This window comes from Danio aesculapii, chromosome 9 (assembly GCF_903798145.1).
Source record: "Danio aesculapii chromosome 9, fDanAes4.1, whole genome shotgun sequence".
NCBI classification, from domain to species: Eukaryota; Metazoa; Chordata; class Actinopteri; order Cypriniformes; family Danionidae; genus Danio; species Danio aesculapii.
The window spans coordinates 42,887,683-42,912,504 of NC_079443.1; the positions used below are offsets into that span (position 1 = coordinate 42,887,683).

Here is a 24,822-nt window from a genome sequence, read left to right on the forward strand (position 1 = left end):
AAAAAAAAAAACATAAATAAATACAATTAAATAAAAGTAGGGGCGTGAGAGTCTTAATCAAGTAATAGAAACGAGTTCAAGGCATGTGAAAGTTTTCGGGCATTTTTGTTCCTCATGAAGTGTAAAGACCTTACGAGCATCTTCAGATCATTCCTCCATCCATTGAAATTGGGTTTCACCTTTACAAATTTACATCTATGAATGAAGTGTTTAGCTAGAATAATTAGATTATTAACACAAAAGTCTAGATCTTTGTCTTTCAAAAATATACCAACTTTGATTGAGACCACAGTTAAGGAGTGTATTTGTATCTGTTTGGAATGCAGCCAGTTTTGAAATTCCATCCAAAAATGTTTCATAACTTCACAGTGAAAAAACATATGTTCTACACTTTCAATATCTTTCTCACAAAAACTGCATGAATTGTTTCCCCAGTTAAATTTTTCAAATAAAAAATTATTAGATGGGTATATGTCATTTAAAATTTTAAATACTACTTGTTTAGCCTTAGGAAGAACCGGATACGATAAGTAACGTTTCCTTATTCTTCTTGCTTCTTCTTCATTGAAATCTTGTAGAACATATTTTCTCCTTAATTGACATGGAAAATATTGTTTTGACAATACATTTCTAACAAACTTATTTGTAAACTGTTTGCTATTAACATTAACACCGTCAATACAGAGTGATCTCATTTCTGGTATAGTATCTGAATACAATATAAATTGTTGAACCATTGTTTGTAGGGATATTGGAATGGCCTTGATTACTTTATTATATTCTCTAAATGAGCATGGAAGATTAAATTTAGCACATAAATCACTATAATGTAAAAATTGACCACAATTATCCATCAAATGTGATATGGCCCAAATTCCTTTTTCCATCCAAGATCCTACAAACAAAGATTTTCGGTTACAAAGAATATATTTATTGTTCCACAGGGGTGTATTGTGTGGAGTAAAATTATGTTTAAATAATAGATACCAGTATCGCAAAACTTGTTGATGAAAATCTGATAATTTCACAGGTAATTTGCATAAATCATAATAACAGCACAGGAGAAAATTAATACCACCCATTTTCCTGAAAACTGCATTAGGAATGGTGTACCAAAATGCATTATTCTGACTAAGAAAGGAATTTAACCATTTTAACTTAAGAACCCCATTCATCACAGAGAAATCTATAGCATTCAGACCACCCTCCTCAATATCCTTTGTTTGTTAAGGTGATGATAAGATCACGTGAATTATGGTTCGTCGTTTAATCGGCGTCCAATCCCGGCTAACTTCCGGAAAGGTAGAGTAGCCAATAGCGCTAGAGATAACAAGTGAACCAAGTCCCGCCCCAGGACTGACAAAATTGCAAAATGTTTCGCGCGAGCAGAGAGAAGAACCAGCGAGCGAGCGGAGAGAACTGATCGCGCGCGCGCGCTGTAGGCATGACCTCGCTCGCGAGAGCGTATGGCGAGTGGACAGTGCCACTTCTCAGCCTCACATGGAGAAGGAGAAGGAGCAGTCGACCCTAACGTCGCTGCCTCAACGTGTCGAATTTTGAATAGGAGTGAATGGGAGGGCAGACGTCAAGGTGGCGGCGACGACACGGCGACGTCATATAAAAACCATTTTAGGCGGCGACGTAGCGGCGACGCACTTAAGAAAATTGCAAAAAAAATTGACGTGTATGATACGTCTTAACTAAGTACGCCGCCTCACATGACGTCTCCTAAGCATGACGTCTCCTAAGCACGCCGCCTCACACGACGTCTCCTAAGCACGACGTCTCCTAAGTACACCGCCTCACACGACGTCTCCTAAGCACGCCGCCTCACATCGCGTGTCCAAATAAAGCTTTACTTTACTAAATAAAGCATTACTTAATGTCTGAAAACAATATCTATGTTCATATCATAGTTTATTAATCCAAAAAGTTGTGATTGATTATAAAAAACACCCAACTTCTCTTTAATGGCTGGTTTGTAAACAATGCAATACATCATTTAGTGTTAAAAAATTTAATCATTAACAAAGTATGAAATTATTAAGCATATTATACATGTGTTTTTACGTTATACGGTATTTGTAGTTTAAACTGCTTAGAATGTCTATTCATGTAAAGTTAATGCTTAAATGATAAACTCTATTTGCTGATGCTTAATAGCTAATTAGTGTGTAGTTATTATTCTAAAGTGTTACCAAATTAGTAGCCTATTAAATTGCAGGAATATTTTATAACACATGATAATGAAGAAACATAACATAATAGGGCCAGTTAAGCCAGGCTTATGGTTTAGCTGCATTAGATATATGTGAAGGTCAATTTCATGTTCTTAACCACCTGAGATCGCTGTATACATAAATTATACACGAGCAAATTATGTCTTGAAATGGCTTATTATGTGTCAACAAATGAGTGTCTACACTCATTAAAGGATCATTTTCTAGTCTACTTTAAGGCTTTGTTATGCAGCTTTTAAGGCAAGACAAGTTTATTTTAATAATACAACTTTAAAAATAGTCATTTAAAGTGATTTACATAAACAAGAGTAGCCTAAAAGAAGCAAGTAAAAAACATAAAAACGACAAAAATATATTAATTATTAAAAACAGATTAAATTATGTTGCATTTGAATGTATCACTTTCAGAATGATACAGAAATCTGCATTCTGACCATGAGAATTCAAAGTAAAAAAGGCAAAATAATTTTTTTGGGTGTTGTAATATTACAATGCATTGTTGTTAATTGGTGTATATCAAGATGTAGGCTAATTTCAATATAAACAGTAATCAACAATTTATTACTTCATGTGGGCAGCTTCAACTAATATGTTTTTCTATTGTTTAGTCTTATTTTTTACGGTTTAAATATAAAATGCAATATACAATTTGTAGAATATTTTAAATATATTTAAAATGACAGGTATTTTGATAATATCATGTGTATTATTATGTGAATTATTGTTTTTGTTGTAATTATTACGCAGTTGTAATTATTATGCAGTATGACTAATTTCTACACTTTTGTATTATCAAAACTCGCATCAAGTCAAGTATTCGACAAGTGATGTTGTCCTCCCTGGCTTAGTGTATTTAAATGAAAAAGAGGAGGACCTCCAGGAGTACAATGTATGTGTCTAAAAACACATCTGTAAGAAATTGTATGTTTATACAATCTCACTTGGGTATGCCTGATATAGCATAGACTTAAAACTTTGTTGTGCTGCTTTTGGCTTCCGCATCACAACTTCATCCATTGGTTCAGGACGAATTACTTGGATGACATTTTTGTTACAGACACAGGTAAGTTTTTATATTCAGCCAATACGTCATTAATACACAAATTAAATAAATACTTTTAGCTAATGCCAAGACTGTCGTCTAAAAAATAAAAAATAAACTATTTCCATGAAAAAGATACATTTTGATGAAATATTCAAACTTTATTACAGTGACACCTACACTAAAGTAAACTCATATCTTTTTATTCTTTTCAAATCATGTGTAGTGAAATGATTATATAAAATATGCACTAAGAATCTTGCTTTGATTAGACATCTTAACATTGTACTTGGTCTGTGCCATGTGTGATCGCACTGGTGCATAATGGTGGCCCCGTCTTTACTCATGGTGCTTTAGTTCAATTCCGTTGTGAAAAAGTATTGTTGATGGTTCATGATTAAGCTTGCTTTCATATACAATATACTTAATGCAAGTAATCTAAATGCTTTATAGGAATACATTTGATTTTTTCGAGTTATTTTACCTCTTATGTTTGGTTTATTTGTTTACAGGGTCAGTGTACATTAATAAACATTACTGTAAAATGTGGCAGAATTAGCCAAGAATATGTGACATATTTTTGTATTGCTTCAGAATCCCAACTTGTACAGTAAAGATTTGAATGAGTGTCTGGGTGAATTTAACTAATATGGTTACAGTTCTGACAGACTCTACAGGGATTCAGATACACCGGAATCACAGATCAAATTAAAACCTCATGTACAACAGTAATTTTACAGCACATCCTACTTTCGGACATCACGTTAAAAAAGACTGTTTACCGGTCTTCTTCCCCGGGCTGTCGCCAGGAAGATGTAGACACTAGTCGCAGACAGATTTATGCGGCCAAATGAAACTTTTTACAAAGCATAGCTATACGACCACAGAAAATGCATAGATAGTACAACAATTTCTTAGAAAATGTGTATTCGTTAAATCCAGAGTAGATTCAGTTGTCTAAAATCATATGAAATTTGACTAAAACTAGACAAAAGTAGCCTAAAACGATTCAGATGACTAAATATGTCAGAAGTAATGTTTTGTCTTCTATAAGGCTAAACTAAATCAAAATATAAAATAACATAGTCAAAATATAACACATCCTGTGCTGAAAACGCACATTGATTAGTTAACAAGTATAATACAGTATTATTTATCATTTATACATTATAATATTATGAACTAGGGCTGCAGCTCAGAAACAGTTATATTTACCATAATTTAAGATTTTTCATTAATTTAAAGTTTTTATGTATAGTGCTTTTCACAATAATTTACGTCACATAAACATATAGCCTAGTGCTTCTAAAAATGCTGCCTGTGTATGATACAACCATGTGTGTGTGTATATATAGCCTGTGTGTGTATCTTGTCCACAAAGTCCGTTTTTTAGGCATCACCTCTCAGGTCCTCGTAGGGTTGACATTATCCCGGCTTGGATCAAGTGGCACTCCGCGATCTCTACAGGCCTTCGGATGGGTATCTCATGGAGGAATAGCTGTTAATTTTTTTGTTTGAACAGGAGATATGTCAATGTGCCATGTATCCCTTATACAATTAACTCATGTGATGCATTATATGCTTTACTGATAAATAAGTCCTTATAATCTAGTGTCCAACGTGAATCTTTTCATGTGGAAATGTGAATTGATTTACAAAAAATAATCAGAGCATTTCTCAGCAACAAATTTGAGCATTTTATGGTTTTGGGTTTATTTTTTTAGTTAGTCTGTGGACGAAACGTGCCATATAACAGCTTTTACACAATACATTATACAGTTGGCCTATATATTTTTGTAAATATGCAAAAGGCTATACCCCCTATTGAACTTTTTTTAAGGGCCAAGTATTTTCGCACATTTCACGGTCAGAATGACTCAAGAAATCAACATAAACATAACATAAAGGAATTATACATCTCAGAACAATATAATAATAACTTGTTCGAGCTAAACTTAAAACCACGTTTATAGTGATGGTGAATTATATGAAATAATAAATATAAATTAGTAGTAAAACAACAACTTAAGGTTACTTTATTATTTGGCGTCACATGACACTTATGTCGGGAAATGCTTATTACACGTTTGTTGAGGCGACGTCAGTGTCAGACGTGTTTGAGGCGGTGTGCTTATCACACGTTTGATGGGGCGACGTCAGTCTCAGATGTGTATGAGGCGACGTGCTTATCACACGACTGCTGAGGCGACGTAACCCTCTCAGACGTAAAAGTACACGACTGTCTCCTTCGTTCGGTTATCCGTGGCACTATCCACTCGCCATAAGAGCGTACATCGTGCGCACAGATGATGAGGTGCGCGCGCGGGACTTGTTTTCTTCGCGCTGGATCAGTTGAGCGCGCGCGTGAAGATCCCCTGTGCGCTCGCGAGCTGTAGTTTTCTCGCGTGTAGATCTGTAATCTGCTCACGGTTCACTTCTCCTCGCGCGCAAACATCACCGCTGCGCTCGATTAATATTGGCATTGATTTGCCGCCATACTTGTTGACCTAGACAGAGGGTTTTCAATATTTACAATAAATAAAATCTTAAAGTTTAATTTTATTTTTGTTTTTTTTTTTTTTTTTGTTAAAAAAACATTCAGGCTGAAAAAAAAAAACATAATGAAATATATCAATTTAACTACCCTGACCCCCTCATCTGCGGTTATTTTAAACTTGGGGTATCCACTGAATAGAAGTTAACACAACAATTATTGAGTACAGTATAAATTATACAAAATAAGACAATCATTCTGGATCCTGATCATCGTTTTGTGCAATAAACATGGAGATTTTGTCAGCAGCTGAAGTCCAGATCTTTAATGTACTCATTAGGCATGGGTTGGTATAAGGTTCGGACGGTATGATAACCTTGGAAAAAAATATCACGGTTTTATAATGTGTATATTATGTTGTGGTTACTGCTCTAAATATGTTCTTTTTAAATGTCTGGATAAAAAAACTTTAACTTTTTTCCCTTTTAAACACAATACATTTTATTTTAAGAAACATTTTAAATATTTTGGAGCAGTAAACATGTCAGGCTAAATAATACAAATGCATTATTGACTTCTGCTGTCTTTATTAGTTTCAAAAACAGATTTTTTTACAATTTAAAACGGCATCTTTGAATATCTTTTCTGCTGGAGATCCTGTTGTCCTAAAAAACCTTTAAAAAAGTAAATGTAAAAAATCGTACACATACCTTAGGACCGGTATTGCAGAAAATTTTGACTGTTTTAAAACCTTGACTTTTCCAAACTGCGGTATACCTTGAAAACGGCAATCGTCCCATGCCTTGCACTCATCTGTACCAAGTTCACTCAAACTGTGGATAATTCCAACATTATAATGTCCTGAAGTTGTACCAACCACTTGTACGTGTTCAAATTATGTGGAGGCAACCAATGTTAGGCTAGTAGTTTTTTTTGCAGAAGTTAAACCAGCCAGCCAAAGAGCTTTTTGTAGCTTGGTGAGATTCAATGTAGAATAATCGCTTAGTAATAGAATGGAAGGATTCACTGATGCTGGATATTCAATAATTTTAGATAAGATAACACAGACCTCATTCCAAAATTTTTGTACTTTTCAACATTTCCACATCATATGAAAAAAAAGATCAAAGTTCCTGGTCAGTACATTTATCACAGGGAGGACTAAAGGAGGCATTGTTACGATGTCTTTTAAGTGGGGTCCTGTAGGTTCTATGATAAGTTATAGTAAATTAGTTTGTGATTGGGATTTTTAGATGAAGTAAAATGGTCTGCCATACTCTTTCACAGTCTGTAACGCCCTCTTCTAGTTGACAACTGCGCTGTATAGCTAAAAGGTTTTAAAATTTTAAATAATTTATTGCTCACTCCTTTTTTAAGGTGCAATTCTCACTTTTAAGAAACCATTAGCTATAATTTCATTCATTTTCCCTTGACTTAGTCTCTATCAGTTGAATAAAGCATCAACTATTCTAGCATATGTTTTATGCAGCTGATTCCCTTCCAGCCACAACCCAGTATTGGAAACACTCATACACGTACACAATTTCGTTTATTCAATTCACCTATAGTGCATGTATTTAGACTGTGGAGGAAACCGGAGCACCCGGAGAAAACCCATGCCAACACTGGGAGAACATGCAAACTCCACACAGAAATGCAGACTGGCCCAAGCCAGGATTCAAACCAGCAATCTTCTTGCTGTGAGGTAGTGCTGAGCCACTGTGCCGCCCTTAGCGATAACTTTTAGCTCAATAAACTCCAATTTTGCTTCCTTTTAATAGTTATTAAGGTAATCGTTGGGATTAGGTATTGAGTAGAATTAGATTTGTAGAAGAAGATTGTGAAGCATATGTACTTTATAAGTACTAATAAACAGCCAATATCTTAATAACAGGTAATAAGGCACTAGTTGATAGTAAAAATCGGTTCCTATATTAAAGTCTTAGCAAAAGAATTTATAACATACAGATTTAAAAAAAAGTATGTATTAATTTTACATAAACATTCTGTTAAACTAAGTGGTCATGGAACATTATTGCACCATATTTAGCCATTTCATAAACATGATTTGAAAATTAAGTAGAAACTTTTATTTGCATTTGATCTTTTTTTCTGTACAAAATAATGTTTTTATGTTCATTCTGATGTTGACTTTAAAATGGGATTTCACATCTTTAACCCACATGTGTGTATGAATATAAAAAATATGAAGTATTTTGTTGATGCTTTTCCATTTCAGTCTAACTGTTTTTCACTTTCCTGTGGTTTTTGTTTTTTTCTAGTATGCTGATCCTGTCTCGGATCTGCTGGACAAATGGGGAGCTTTCCGAAACCGTCTTTTCCGGGAATCCTGTGTGTTCCATCGTGGAAATTATGTCAAGGACCTAAGCCGTCTAGGCAGGGATCTCAACAAAGTCATCATTGTGGACAACTCGCCAGCCTCCTACATATTCCACCCAGACAATGCTGTACGTTACTGCCTTTCTTTGTTCTGTGATACTAATGCGCTTATTACTGCTAATAGAGTTTTGCTAAACCTCATGAGAATATATTTATCACTGCACATATCAGACTGTAAAATAAAAAATCTATATCAGACTAACTAACATTGACCATATATATTTTCAAAAATGGCGAATGTAATGACCTGCACATAAACTAAGACACAGGTGTCAAACTCAGTTCCTGGAGGGCCGCAGCTCTGCACAGTTTAGTTCCACACCTGATTAAACACACATGATCAAACTGATTGAGTGCTTTAGGCTTGTTTGATACCTACAGATAGGTGTGTTGAAGCAGAGCTGGAACTAAACTGTGCAGGGCTGCGGCCTTCCAGGAATTAAATTTGACACCCCCGCTATAAGAGGTGATTCTATACTTTTTAATCAATAGAGAAACCAACAGTCTCACTGCAATTGAAACCTTTTGATTTACTGTATAATTTGTATGATTTAATTAGTACATTTTAGTGTGAATTGGCTATCCCCCAGTGATGGTTGGGTCGTTAAAAATGTTACATTTTCATACAAATGAAGTCTAATAAGTTTGTACAAAGACTTTTTCACCAATATGTAAAATAGTTACATTTTCTCATGAGAATAGGCTGGAGAAACTGTTACTACTTTGAAAATAGATAGAGTTGTATATACTTTGTGCTGAATTGTTCATACAAGACTCATTCTTATTTATTGAATATGAAAGAAAAAACTATTTGTGATTTATGTAAAGCATTTTAGTAGAATGCTCATATTTAAAGAGCCTCTAGTATTGGTTTTTGAAAATGACCTCCCATGCAGTGTGTAACACAGCACTAAGTGAATTTATAATTTTTTTAATAAAGGATTAGATTCAGGGTCATTTAAATGATTTGTTGTTCGTCCGGATCTTTTGTCTGTTCTTATCGACGTTGACATGAATCAATACCAAATATGAAGTGCTGGTTCTGGTAAAACGTAAACGTGCCTTTCCTTTCAAATGCTATCAGAGTGCAGGTGTGTGTGGGACTGATTGTGACTGATGATAAGTGAACGTTCTGGTGATTAATAGTCTACCCTCAAGGATCAGAAAAGACTATTGATGTATGGGACTTTGTCAGAGCTTGACATGAACTTTATCCGTACACAGTTCATGGATCAGTTTCTTTTTCCATTTCACAAGTTTAAGTAAGTGCAATTAAAATGGTTGCCGCCTCGTTTTATTTAGCCTTTAAAATATGTATTTAATTGTGTTTTGTTACTTGTCATCTATCTAAAACCATGTTGAAAACGCGACGAGTGTCGAATTTTTTATGGATTTAAATGCGTTCGTGAGCTTGAGCTGAATGCAGTTGACCAATTACAACAGACTGGGTCATCAGACCAATCAGCGCAGATTAGCAGCGCGTTAAGCAGGGGTTTGGGAACAAATGAATCGCTGAACAAATCATATAGGAGTTGTTTGGATAATTAGGTAAAATTAAATGCATATTATAAGACAATGAAAGTGTTTTTTTACGTTGCATGCATGTCAGCCTGTTGTTGGAGACTCCCAAAACCAAAATATGACCTTTTTAATGCATAATAGGGGCTCTTTAAATAGTGACATATAACATTTTAATTCAGAGAATGTATAAAAATGTACTTTTACATGGTTTAGCCTGCAGTAATATTCAGATTTTTATCATACATTAAAATGAAAGTTATTTAATAATAACAATATTAATAATAATAATAATAATAATAATAATAATAATAATAATAGTTATTATTATTATTATTAATTTGAATGGGTGTATGTTTCATTTTGACTATTTTATCAATTCTTTACAATAAGGGATGTATTAGTTAATGTATTTCATAGCATAAACAAACAATTAATAATTAATATAATTTATTACAGGATTTATCTTTATTGATTTTAGTTAGAGGAAATAAAGTTATTCATGATAATGTTAACAATTATGAATTTTTGTTTCAATAATGCATTAGTAAATGTTGAATAGGATTAATAAATGCTTTAAAAGTAATGTTCATTATTACTTCAGTTAGTAAATTCATTAATTAGCAAAACCTTTTCGTAAAGCCATTGTTGCTGACAATATTAAAGCTTAAATAAATGAATGTTTTTGTTTTATATCTTAGTATTTCTGAACACAAACTCTTCTTCTCCTGTCACGTTTAGGTACCTGTAGCCTCCTGGTTTGATGACATGTCTGACACAGAGCTGCTGGATCTCATCCCGTTTTTTGAGAGACTGAGTAAAGTGGATAACGTCTACACTGTGCTCAAGCAGCAAAGGACTACTAGTTAGCATGACACTAAAAGCAGCTGTCACTTTGGGGCCAGGGAGGCTGCGGGGCCCAGAGCGCCACACTGCTTCCCCCTAACAGGACCAGCCACTAGCTCAGTCCTCATCACCTACCCACAATTCCATTCACGTGATTGTTTAATAGAGAGAGAGAGAGAAAAAAGACAGAACTGTGAAGGACTGCTTTATCCATTACATGCATAAAATGGTGAATCAAGAAGCTGATTGTTTTGACACTCGATTGGGTGATTTTCAGGAAAGCTGGCGATAGGTTTTCACATAGGAAATCGTATTTTGCTTAAAGAAAACGCATCAGCTAAGCACATTTTCCCCCCAATTTATATTTTTTTGCAATAATGCAGGAAATGCAAACTTATATATTACTGTAATGTGTAAAAAACATGATAATATATTAAAATTGTATTGTATTTATACATTATGGTTGTATTTGTTGTACTGCCTTTAATTTATTTGTTAAAAAGTACTGTATCACAGTAATGAAAACTGCCATTGTGTATAATAATGGAAAAAAAGCAATGTCCTGAAGCATTATTGTAATAATATGGGGGAAATTTGGTTAATTGTCTTGAAAATTATAATATAAATATTCTGTTTTCTTTAGGCAATTTATTATTTCTATTTGATTCAGATGTAAAAATGCGGCTCATGTGATTTCACCCAAAGATGTGTTACTCCTATGCCAAACTCTTCATTTTCATGGTCGAGGGAAGCCCTGTTAAATGAAGCAAGTGTATTGTCCTGTTTGGTTGGTGATTAGAGAATATGTTTCTTTAAGAAATGACTTTCTCCTCTTGGGCTCATATCTTGAGTTAAACCGCCTCCCTCATTGCCTGTGTTTAATAAGTTTACCTCAAGATTAACCCATGAATGGCAATCACATTGAACTATATGCTGTTGTTCTTATTTTTTAATCTAAACAACATAATTGGGCTCCGAAACAAGCATTCATTTTACCTTTATTTTTCCTTCTCCCTTTTAGTTTCTAAACCAGATATAGGAAAGAGTCTTGATGCAATCAGCCAGCACTTGAAATTCAAGTTTTGCAAAGCAACAGATGCAAGAAAGGGAAATTGGCCTGTGTCGTACGGCCCATTTTCACTCTGAAGGTTAAGCTAATGCACCTTTTGTATCATATACAGTTTGCTTTATTTTGTCTAATGCGAGGTCCTTCATTGTGGCCTTAAATTACTGTAGCAAAAAAAGACAATATCAAAGCGGTCTTATTTACGAAATCAGTTTGTTCGATACTGCATTGTTTTAAATTCATAACAGTATGCCATTTGTGTGTTTATATTAATCAAAACAGGTAAAGAATACTGGAATCAAAGCTTGATTTGTCAGTGGAAACAGATGTTCGTAATGCCTTAACTCTCCATTAGATCACTAAGCTGTCAGATGGTTGGTTGAGAAAGTGATTTGGTCATTGGCTTAAAGCGTGCCGTAGCGTGGACTGGAGAGCCCCTGTTATCGTGCGGTTGACGTGCCTTCTTGGTAATTGTGCCATTTTAATATGGATGGTTTTCCTCATGGGGATTGAACATCTGCTCAGCGCTGCGTCTGGGCTGATTGTTTTCGCAAGTGCCAATGTTGATGTTTTGAGACGTATTGGTGATGATGTTCATGTGTCCAGGAGAAAGTGGAATGACGATGTTATGGTTTTTAATACTGGTGTTTTGTCCATTTTTCAGTGTTTGACTTTTTAAATAGACTCTGTGATGGCGGAACACACGCTATCCTTCTATATTTGTCATATTAATGAAAATAGTGCTGTGCCATGGAGAAAAAAAATATGATTTTGTTATTCATAAAAGCTTAAATGACAACTTGAGTGTTGAGTTTTTGATTCCTAAAAAGTACAATCTATTTTTTTTTAAACGTTTATTTATGTGCTTTTTATAAAACTACAACAAAATACAGAAGAAAACAAAAAACACCCAATTCAATACACTACAATATAATACATATAAAAAACACTAACCTATGACAGAACAACCGAACGACAGAACACAGAGCCCATGAAAGCAAAATATAATTTAGCTGGTCAGGTAATGCATAAAAGCATTGCAAAATGCAAAATGCAAAATGCATTATCCTGACTGCAGTTTTATTGTCAAATAATAGTTTGGGCACATTATTAAGAATATTATAGATTATGAATAGTGAATAACCGTGAATACACTCAATCTTTAGTTACTATGTTATTGAATGAGGTTATTGGTTAGATTGCGTTTCTTCCAATGCATTAAGGTGTTCTAATATCTGTCCCCATGTTTTATTAAATATCTGAAATTTGTCAATATTGATACATCTCAACCTCTCCAAAGCAAGCATGTTTACAATATCTCTACCCCACATACCAGATTTAGGTACAGATTCAGTTTTCCACTTTCTCAAAATCACCCTTTTGGCAATTACCATACCAAATAACATGGCTTGTCTTTCATATTTATTAAACATCTCAAAATGAACAAATATCCCAAGAACAGCTATAAGTGGACATGGTTCAAGATTTTTTTTGGAGGGCTTTAGAAAAGTACAATCTTAATATTTTCCTGCCTTTTTTGTGGTTTAATTTCCCCCTCTGTTTTAATCTGGGATTATACACTCACTGGCCACTTTATTAGGTACACCTCACTAGTACTGGGTTGGACCCACTTTTGCCTTGAATGAGTGGTTATTTGAGTTACTGTTGTCTTTCTATCAGCTTAAACCAGTCTGGCCATTCTCCTCTTTCTATTGGCATCAACAAGGCATTTGTGCCCACAGAACTGCCGCTCACTGGATATTTTCTCTTTCGGATCATTCACTGTAAACTCAGAGATGGTTGTGTGTGAAAATCCCAGTAGATCAGCAGCTTCTGAAATACTCAGACCAGCCCATCTGGCACCAACAACCATTCCACGTTCAAAGTCACTTAAATGACCTTTCCTCCCTATTCTGATGCTCGGTTTGAACTGCAGCAGATCGTCATGATTATGTGTACATGCCTAAATGCATTGAGTTGCTGCCATGTGATTGGCTGATTAGAAATTTGCATTAACGAGCAGTTGGACAGGTGTACCTAGTAAAGTGGCCTGTAAATGTTTTTTTGGAATTGGATGTCCTGTAACATAAATGAGTATATTTCAGTAGTTTCTTTTATTATTATTATTATTATTATTATTATTATTATTATTATTATTATACATCACACACACACAATTGATTTATTATTTTAAGCAGGGTTCAAATCTGAGATGAAAACAAAAATACATAAAATTCAGTGAAGTACAGCTGGGCATTTACCTGATACATGGGTACGTCGAGTCTTTTAACATTTGAAACTGATGACGCAGGGATGTTACCGAATCTCATGTCTGACTTGGTACATTCTCCAAGCTCTGACTATTCATCAATCACATTAGGACTTCTCACATTGGTCTGCTTATGCAATAGGTCCATATGAGTGAGACAACAAATGCTCTTTATTTGTTGAATAAGAAAGTTGAAGGAAATTCTAGTTTTGGTTCGAACCAAAAATGTAATGTGGTTTAGCCTCAAGGTTTGTCAGCTTTGTATTAGTTTTTTTTATCTGCCTTAAGTAGTTAGCTTCGTTTTTGTTTTGTTTTTTTAATGTGCATTAAAGCCATTTTTATCTTTATATTTTAGCTTTATTGTCATTAAGCGTCATTTATCAAATGTAAAAAAAGAAGTATAAAAAAAGATTGCCTTAAAAGGATAGTCCATCTAAAATTGAAAATTTACTCGCCCTCAAGTGGTTGCAATCTTCTTCAGTTAAACACAAAAGAAGATAGTTTGAAGAATGTTGGAAACGAGTAGCCATTGACATCCACAGAAAACAAGTACAGTGTAGGTCAATGGTTAAAATTGTTCAACTTTTGTGGAAGTTTAGAGTTATCTTCTTTTGTGTTGAAATGAAGAATGGAAGTCAAACAGGTTTGAAGCAAGTGGACGATGAGTTAATGAAGACATTTTCAGTTTTAGGTGAACTGTCGCTTTAAGAAAATGGTTCTATTCTTAAAAAGTATTGAAGCAAAATGTCTCCCCCTAGCGTCACATATAGAAAGTATTTTTACAATAACAAAAGCTAAACAAAATAATATTTAAGCAAACGTTAACAGCTTTAAACAGAGTGAACGAGAGAGAGAGATCACTTAAAATCAATCGTTCTTGCTTAATACAGTTCTCTCAGTTTTTATTAGGAAGTAATTTAATGTTTTTTTTGTTTAAATATTTTTTATAAATTTTTAAATATCCATTCGCAAACCCTACAACCCTTACCTACAATAGAACAAAACATAGCTGTCGATCACTTTAGTCTAATATTACAAGTATTTGTATAAACCTTAGCAATGTTAATAATGATAATAATAACAAAAAAGTAAAAAAATAAATAAATTACAAAAAAAAAAAATATATATATATATATATATATTTGTAGGGTATTAGTAGGCCCACACGGAAGCTGCATATGCAGAAATCTGCAGATTTCCGCGGATTTTTAGCCCATCATTGTATTTACCTGTGTGAATGTATGTATATTTATGCTTATTCAGTTTTTAAATGGTTCACTAATATTACTTGCTTTGTTTACCAAATACGTGGATCTAATTGGTTTTGCATTGTAAACACTAAATACATTTTAAAAATGTATTATTATTTAGGTGGGTGGAACAGGATTTTTCCATTTGAGCAGAATTGCTCTGTGCGCTAATGTATAAATGTTTTTTATATATATATATATATATATATATATATATATATATATATATATATATATATATATATATATATATATATATATATATATATACTTTATTCCTGAAACTGCTTTGTTTACTGTGAAATGTAGTGGTTTGTGACTTAAAAGTATTATGTATTTTTAACATTAAAAGGACGACACGACAGAAAATCACATGAGCCAAGGGAAATGTCACAAACCACTTTTTTAATGTTACCTATAAAATGGCTGGAAAAACACTGGTGTTTCTACAAAAGTTAATAGTCAAACAGGTTTGGCAAAGCACAAGGATGAGTAAATAATGATCAAATCAGTAACTAAGTGAAGTTTATTTTATACTAATTTTGTGAGGATCACTTGCTTATGATTCCTTGCGGTTGGACCCGTATTATCCAATTTATGTTTCACCGGATGATTCCTAAGTCACTATAAATACCCTAAGTTTCATATAACAGCCTTCTTTGTTTTGAAGAATCCCCCCTTCCACCCTTACTCCTCCTTCTTTCCTAGATGTGTGGCACGGTGGCCCAGTGGTTAGCACTGTTACCTCACAGCAAGAACGTCACTGGTTCTAGTCCTTACCAAGCCAGCCAACGTTTCTGTGCGAAGTTTACACGTTCTCCCCATGCTCATGTGGGTTTCCCCCGGGTTACTCGGTTTCCTCCCATCGTCCAAAAACATGCAACTTAAGTTAAATTGACTAATCCAAATCGGCACCATAGACATGCACCTAAGTAAGTAGTTATATCTCAAGATCAATCACTATCTGTTCATTAGCTATCACAGCAGAGAAGTTCTTGTGATCTACCTGAGCTCAAACTCCCCTCTCGCCTTGCAGGGGAGCCCCAGGCTTGAGGATCTTATGAGCTCAGGGCTCTTTCCGAGGACAGCATGCCAAACAAGCTTTATGATCAACCATCAGCTAAGTGTGAACTCTTGAACTGTAAATTGCAATGTTCACTTTAAGGAGAATATTTTTTCCAGGCTGTACAGACTATTAATCAAACAACACACTTCAAATATAATAGTTTTCAAATTTTATTGAAAGGTATTGATAAACATGGGAACATTCATTTAGATACTTTAGTAAAAGGCAAGAATTGTGAAATGCTTTCTGAATACAACAGAAGCAAACTCAAAAGCATTTCCATGTACTGTATTTGTAAATGTTTTCCTACTTGGTAAAATTGATTCATGAACTCATTGTGTTTGTTACATAGCCTACTCTAAAGTTTTTCTTTCCGTCCCAAACCCTCTTTTAATCATCTTTGGCCCTGCATATTTTTATTACATGCCTTAACCTCACTTTTATCTAATATTTAAAAAAAACACACAAAAAGGATATCTATACAATGATATACAGTAGTACACAAATTGCCAAATAAAATCCTAAATAAAATGTTTAAAAAAGGCTAGAAATTTAAGTTGTGCCAACACGGGTGATTCCACAAGTTTGTTAGTTTCTAAAGCCCAATGTGTTTGATCCAAGATTTAGAAAGCATGAGGATTTAAAGGACACCTATTTCATCCCTTTTTCAAGATTTAAGATAAGTCTTTTGTGTCTCCAGAATCTGAAATCCCATCAGATTATTTATTATAGCTTTCAGAATATATTATATTTATATTATTAGCTTTCAGAATATTGAAATATTCTGCTCTGAACACAATGTAGCTGTTTTTGATGCCAGTTCTCGCCATCCACCATTCCCACATGCCTGTCAGAGTGTGCCTCAGTCTCCGACTCGGCTGTGTCAGATTAACATCACAGTGACATGAGGGAAGCAGATCTCACGTAAGGTTTGTGAGAAATATTACAGAACTAAGAACTTTACCGATGATTATTTGATGTATTTGTTGTGGAGTTAATGCAGGTCTTTCTGCAACGATGAGTCACACACAATGTCGTTTCAAAGTTCCCGCACACACAGACACACACAGCTCATGTTTAAGTTTGCACTGTTTTTGCACGGCAAATGTGACAGGATACACGTTAATATCCACTGCTGTATGAATATCCGTTGTGTTGATGTACAAAATTAAACCTGATTTAACGTCCACAAACCGGGATTAAATACTGACACGGGGCTGTGGTGATAAGTAAAGCTGAAATAAATCGATGTTCTTCATTACAAACATGCACTGTTTTAAAACTTTTTAACTTGTAAAACTTATTCTTGATCACATTTGATAATGACTGATGATCACAGAGAGCTGAACAGATCTTTTAGATCGTTGTGCATGTCCTGTCTTGTTGATGTGATTATATGCGTTACTACCGAGACATGTTAATACGGGGCTGTCAATCAATTCGGTGGGCAGGGAAACTGCACCCCTATGTCACGTTGCAGTCAGCCTCAAAATGGGAGGGATTTGGGTCTTATTTTAACGTCAGGAAATTTAAAAAAGAGACTTATTTTGTTTATATCACCCCAATATGACTGTGGACACACTATACCTAAACAGTTCAGTCCAAACATCTTACAATAGATGATTTTCATCATAGGTGCCATTTAAAGAATTTTATACATGTGTGATGAACCACTTAGAATGGCATATAATATACACAAAATATATATTTGGATTTTAAATTCTTGTTAGGCTCACTTTCAGATATATTAAAAGAAATGTGAGCTTTATCATTTCATTTGGTATTTTTACATTTAAAAAGCAAGTTGAGTATTATGCACTAAGTGCATGTGTTGTTTCTCAGTTGTTTCCTGCAAAAAAGAGAGAAAAACAAAGATCAATAAGTCAACAGTCACTTCATAACCTTTTTAACCTCAATTGGATACTACTGTAAATCACATGTCCCCTGCTATTAGTATCAAGTGTGTATCAAGTTCTTATTAAAACAAGTCCAGACTCCATGTCTAAGAATAGGCATCAGAGACATCTCATATTCAGAGTAAAGGCAATGATACGCAGTATATATGTGTAGTAAGTATTTATGATGTATAGTTGAAGTCAGAATTATGAGCCCCCTGTATATTTTTCCCCCAATTTCTGTTTACCGAAAGAAGATTACAGAACACAACATAATAGTTTTAATAACTCATTCCTAATAACTGATTTATTTTATCTTTGCCATGATGACAGTAAATAATATTTTACTAGATATTTTTCAAAATACTAGTTTTCATCTTAAAGTGCAATTTAAAGGCTTAAACTAGGTTAATTAGGCAAGTTAGGGTAATTACAGCCTGATCTCACGAAAATACGTAAGTATTTTACGTTTTGTCAGTTTAGTGGCTAATTCGTACGAATTCGTACGAAATTTCAGTCGTACGAAATTGTACTATTTTAAAAAGGAGGCGTGGCACCTAACCCCACCCCTAAACCCAACTGTCATTGGGGGATGAGCAAATCGTACGAAAATGTACGAATTAGATCGTACGAATTCATACGAATTAGCCACTAAATCAAAAAGTTACGAATTGCTGTGAGATTGTGTTGGTAATTAAGCAATTCATTGTATAACGAGGGTTTGTTCTGTAGACAACCGAAAAAAAATTTGCTTAAGAGGGCTAATATTAACTTTGACCTTAAAATGTTTTTTTTTTTATTAAAAACTGCTTTAATTCTAGCCGAAATAAAGCAAATATGACTTATTCCAGAAGAAAAAAAAAAGGAACACTGTGTAAAAAAACTTGCTCTGTTGAACATAATTTGAAAAAAAAAAAAAAACTTCAGCTGTATAACCCAATATATGACTTACTTCTGACACACAGCTGTGCTGTGCTTTTGGTTCTCCCTGTGATAAAGCACACGGTGCCGCTCAATTCTTCTGATGTTTGTTTAAAAGTGAGCCTATGAACAGTTCCCATTTTTTCCAGCACTACTTTAGGACTAGGATACAGCGTCTCCCCATTGAGGGTCCACGTAGGTGCCTTGGCCACAGGCAAAGAGATCTCACATTCAAAGCATGCATCTGCAGGAGCGGTTACATTCACATCCTGCAGTTCCCGCACCATCAGGATCGACTGAGCTGTTGCAACACAGAGGAAGAGCCAATATACACATTGGTTAAATTATCACACTTATGCAAATGCAATTATTTTAGTTTACACAGTCTAGTGTAGTCTTGACCAGCCTTTTCCCAGTGTAATTGCACAGTCAATCACTTTAATATACTAAATATTTATATTTATATTTACTAAACTATTTAATATAGTTCTGTAAAGATAATTTTTTATTTCTGGATGACCTAAAAGTTCTTTACTGGCATTGATGGCTTTAACATCCATAAAGGTTTTTATATAGAGTGGAAAAAGTGGCTTTGATTATAAAAACGTTCTTTCTCTATGAAAATAAATGTTTTTTGAAGAGCTTTTCACTAAGTGAAGTTTATTTACAAACTAATTTTGAGAAGATCACATGATTATGATTGAACACAGCTGGTCCTGCATTAGCCAATTCATGATTCACCAATCAGACAATTCCTAAGTCACCATAAATACCCTAAGTTCCATATAACAGCCATCTTCGTTTTTTAGAAGAATCCCCTCTTTCACCCCTACTCCTTTCCTAGATGGGTGGGACAGTGGCCCAGTGGTTAGCACTGTTGCCTCACAGCAAGAATGTTACTGGTTTTAGTCCTTACCAAGCCAGCTGACGTTTCTGTGCAGAGTTTACATGTTCTCCCCGTACATGCGTGGGGGTCCCCCGGTTTCCTCCCACTGTCTAAAAACATGCAACTTAAGTTTATTGACTAATCCAAGTCGGCACCATAGATGTGCTCCTAGTAAGTAGTTATCGCTTCACAGCAATTCCTATTTTTTTATTAGCTACAACAGCAGAGAAGTTTTGAGATCTACCTAAGCTCAAACTCCCCTCTCGCCCTGCAACAGTAGGGAGCCCTGGGCTCGTGGATCTTATGAGCTCAGGGCTCTCTCCCAGGACAGCATGCCAAACAAACTTTGTAATCAATCATCAGCTAAGTGTGAACTCTTTTACTTATTTATTTATTTATTTATTTATTTATTTATTTATTTATTTATTTATTTATTTATTTATGTATTTATTTATTTATTTAACCAGGAATGTCCCATTGAGATACAATATCTCTTCTACCAGGGAGCCCTGGTCAAGACAGGCAGCATAGGACAAAGTTACCAAAAAAAATAAAATAAATACATGTCACAACACATAAACACACAAAAACAGTATAAACCATAATCAATTGTTAAAACATGTGCGCTGGTCTAAATTGACAGTCTTTAAAATATTTTTAAATCTACTGATAGATGGTACGGATTTCATATGTAGTATATGTTGAAGCGCATTCCATACATTTGGAGCATACTTAGAGAATGCAGATCGACCTAATTCTGTGTGAAAAAATGGCATCTTAAGAATATAACTGCTGATCTGGTGTTGTAAGTATTTGAACAGTACACCAACAAACTAGATATATGCTGTGATAATTTATCAACTAAAGCTTTAAAAATGAAAATTAAATATATTGCTTTCTCTTTAACTGTAATGAGGTACAATCTGTCATTTTATATATGAAAAGGTCTTATATAACTCTTGAAAAGGTATTTGGGGAATTATTCAAGTTTCTTTAGTTTCACTATGAAAAACACTTTTTGCAAGACACCTTTATTTTAGAGTCAAATTTTGCTATAGTTTTTTTTTTACTATTGCTTCTTGATAAATAAACAAAATTATTGTATTTTTGTTTTTATTGTTTTATTAAAAAGCACATTTCTATGTATACTTCAGTATTATCAAAATGAAATATTACTTAATACTTTTATTGAATCCTATCTTAAAAAATGCAGCAGTATTTTTTTTACACATGGTACCACAATAACACAAATATATTTCTGTAAACATTTTGTATGTTCCTTTTTCATTCATTCATTTCTTTTCGGCTTAGTCCCTTTTATTAATCTGGGCTTGCCACAACAGAATGAACCGCCAACTTATCCAGCATATGTTTAAGCAGCGGATGCCCTTCCAGCCACAACCCATCACTGGGAAACATCTATACACACTCATTCACAAACATACACTATGGACAATTTAGCCTACTGAATTCACCTATACCACCTAATTCACCTATACAGTATGTCTTTGGACTTGTGGGGGAAACCGGAGCACCTGGAGGAAACCCACGCAAACACGGGGAGAACATGCAAACTCCACACAGAAACGCCAACCAAACCAAAACAGGAACCAAACAGAAACCCAGCCAAGATGCGAACCAGCGACTTTCTTGCTGTGAGGCGAGTGTGCTACCCTCCGCACCACAGTGCAGTCCCTGTTCCTTTTTCCTAGATTTGAAAAACACTAGTTTAATTTGGCTAATGAATAATGATTTCACTTTTTGATACACATGTACAGATGAAGTCAGAATTATTAGCCCCCTTTGAACTTTTTTTTTTCTTTTTTAAATGATGGTTAACAGAGCAAGCCAATTTTCACAGTATGTCTGATTATATTTTTCTTCTGGAGAAATTGTTTTATTTCGGCTAGAATAAAAGCAGTTTTTAATTTTCTAAAAACCTTTTTAAGGTCAAAATTATTAGCCTTTTTAAGCTATATTTTTTAATAGTCTACAGAACAAATCATCGTTATACAATGAATTGCTTAATTACCCTAACTTTCCTAATTAACCTAGTTAGGCCTTTAAATGTCACTTTAAACTGCACTAGTGCCTTGAAAAATGCCAAGTAAAATATTATGTACTGTCATCATGGCAAAGATAAAATAAATCAGTTATTAGAAATGAGTTATAAAAACTATTATGTCTAGAAATGTGTTAAAAAAAATCTCTCCTTTAAACAAAAAATTAAGGAAAAAATAAGCAGGGGGACTAATAATTCTGGGGGGCTAATAATTCTGACTTCAACTGTATGTGACCAGCAGTTGTAGCCTACAGTTCTACTTGTTAAACACCGCCATCTGCCGGTGTTCGTTGTGATAACTGCAACGGACTTTTCCTCCTTTAAGCATACAGGTGGCTGAGGTAAGTTGAACCGTCGTGGCGGTCTAGAGATTTACTGACCTAAAGTAGTTTAAAATGCACAAATTGCTTAAGGAATGATGTTATGACCATGTTAAGAAGCGCGTGTCATATTTGGCGTCGAATAAACGCCCGAATGAATGAGGTAATCGTGGATGATTGATTTGTGTTCTAAGAAACGGAAGTTATTAGGCTAATGATCTGTAGGCTACATGTCTAATTAAGGAGAAAAGTCACCTCAAACCGTAAAATAAAAGAAATAGTTTAGCCAATATGCTATAATTGATTTTGGCGTCATATAGAAAATCTTATAGGCCTATTAATATTATATTATTAATAGAAAAACATAGGTTTGTATCCTAAATAGATGCCGTTCACTGCAGGTTGATAATCTCTTTGAAAGTCTTGCACATTGTGAGAAAACAATCTGCTTCCACATAACAAAAATTAAATAAACTTGGAAATGGATGATGGATTACAACATTTGCGTAGCATTGTTTGAAAAAAATATTTCCTTGCATTGAAAAGAACAAATATCTATCTATCTATCTATCTATCTATCTATCTATCTATCTATCTATCTATCTATCTATCTATCTGCCTGTCTGTCTGTCTGTCATCTAACATGAGAAAAAAATTTTCGGGAGAGGAATGATTACAACTATAAGGATTCTGCTGGTGTCGTGACCCAGATGTGGGTAGGGTTTAGGGGGTGAGTGTAACTAAGGCCAGTTAGTAAGAACTATGTGGTTTAACTTTTCTCCCATGGCCTCAAGAAACACACCAATGACTGAAGCTTGAGGCTGTGCTCTCAAACGTTGGCTCAAATCCCTCCCAGAGCAGGGCGTGTAGAACCCAAGATGTTACATAATGTTATTCTTGTATAATTGGTTTCAGAGGACTGAAATAGTCTCACCTTCAACAGTTAGTCTTGCTGAAGATGTGTAGTTTCCTACTTGAACACTATAGGTGCCCTCATCCTCCAGCAGCACCTGCTGGATCACAAGTTTTCGATAGCACCCTTCACTGCAGATCTCAAAGTGCTCTGAGGGCAGGATGACATTAGGTCCCTTATACCAGCGAATGCTGCAGCGGGGATTTGTTAGTGTGCAGTCCATTATGGCACGGGTTTTCTCCAGAACAGTTTTATCCTGCAGTGGTTTCACAATGTTTGCTGGTAATGCTGCATGGATTAAAAGTTTTAAGCATTGTGAAATTGCTATAACAATGACATTTATTTTTATCAATTGTAAAACTACAGTGAATGTTGTCATTTTCATCAGGCTTTCATATTTGTCAGGGTGCGTAAATTACCAGAGGCCTGTTGCACAAAACAAGCTGAACAAACTCCAGGTTCTAGAGTAAGTTTTGGGTGGACAAAACCAAACAAATCCAACATGGTTAAGTGGTTTCACAATGTTTGAAATAATCATTCTCTGGGTTTATTCTAGAATTTAGGGATGCACGATATATCGGTGGCCATATTGAAATCGGCTGATAAATGCTATTTTTAATGTTAACATTATCAGCCTGATATCAAAATTAGCCCGATATCTTTAAGTTTAAAGATTACGTAATTGTACAGAACTGCCTGCCTCGTGCATTCGTGGGTCAAACTTGTACGGTGCACTGTAATGGAGCTTTCCTCACATAGTTTATTCCTTCAAAGTCAGTCCTTTCTTTGTGTGGTATTACTGTTCGTTAATAACTCTGAAAGTAACCACATTTCTTATCATTGTAGAAATGTTTGATAGAGAGTCATCGTGTATTTTGGTTAAAGTTGCCTCAGGAAAAATATTACATGTGTATAAATGAAAGATTACTTTTTTGTGTAAGCACAAGGGAGACAATCTTGTGGGAGTGTGGTAATAAAAGTGTCAAATGACCCAGCGACTAACAATTATACATTACAGTATATACATTAGTAGTATACATTACATTTCAGCTGGTTTCAGTTCTTAGTTCTTTCATTTTCATTTTACTTAAAATATTTTTATTTTACTTGTTTGTCAATTAAATTTCGTTTTGTTATTTAACCTATTATTTTTATGCAACAGTCAAGTTGCATCTTAATTACCTATGTATTATAATTTATTTTCAAATGTAATATATATATATATATATATATATATATATATATATATATATATATATATATATATATATATATATATATATATATATATATATTACAATATATAATAAATGTAATATAATTTATTTTTGGCATGCTGATTTATGTGAAATCTTGAATATAGGTTCATATAATCATCTTGTTGTTTTTTTAGGCTATTCTAAGATCACTTTAGACTTTTATGAAGTTTTAAAAATAAAATCAGGTTTTCACTGTATAAAAATATAAGGTTTTGAAACATTTATATTTATCAGCCTATGCAGTATATCGGTTATCTGCCTATCAATCTAAAGAGTTATTGGTGATCGATAACGGCCCAAAAATCAATATCGGTGCATCACTACTAGAATTTGTGATTAACCACATGAAAGTGAAACACGTACAGCAAACAGCCA

The 24,822-nt window shown here is 34.2% G+C and overlaps 2 protein-coding genes across 22 annotated transcripts in view; one reads left to right on the plus strand and one right to left on the minus strand.

Annotated features, from left to right (window-relative positions):
* Nucleotides 1–12,405, plus strand: part of ctdsp1 (CTD (carboxy-terminal domain, RNA polymerase II, polypeptide A) small phosphatase 1) — a 58,079-nt gene extending 45,674 nt beyond the window's left edge. For both annotated transcript variants that reach the window (XM_056465769.1, XM_056465768.1), the window contains 2 exons: nt 8,059–8,244; nt 10,436–12,405. In XM_056465769.1, the coding sequence (XP_056321744.1) occupies nt 8,059–8,244; nt 10,436–10,564 (315 nt within the window). In that variant the 3' untranslated portion in view covers nt 10,565–12,405. The remainder of the gene's footprint in view (nt 1–8,058; nt 8,245–10,435) is intronic.
* Nucleotides 12,406–16,348: 3,943 nt separating this feature from the next.
* Nucleotides 16,349–24,822, minus strand: part of obsl1b (obscurin like cytoskeletal adaptor 1b) — a 40,905-nt gene continuing 32,431 nt past the window's right edge. For all 20 annotated transcript variants that reach the window (XM_056465771.1, XM_056465772.1, XM_056465775.1 and 17 more), the window contains 3 exons: nt 23,210–23,476; nt 19,039–19,308; nt 16,349–18,040 (listed from right to left, as the gene is read on the minus strand). In XM_056465771.1, the coding sequence (XP_056321746.1) occupies nt 18,030–18,040; nt 19,039–19,308; nt 23,210–23,476 (548 nt within the window). In that variant the 3' untranslated portion in view covers nt 16,349–18,029. The remainder of the gene's footprint in view (nt 18,041–19,038; nt 19,309–23,209; nt 23,477–24,822) is intronic.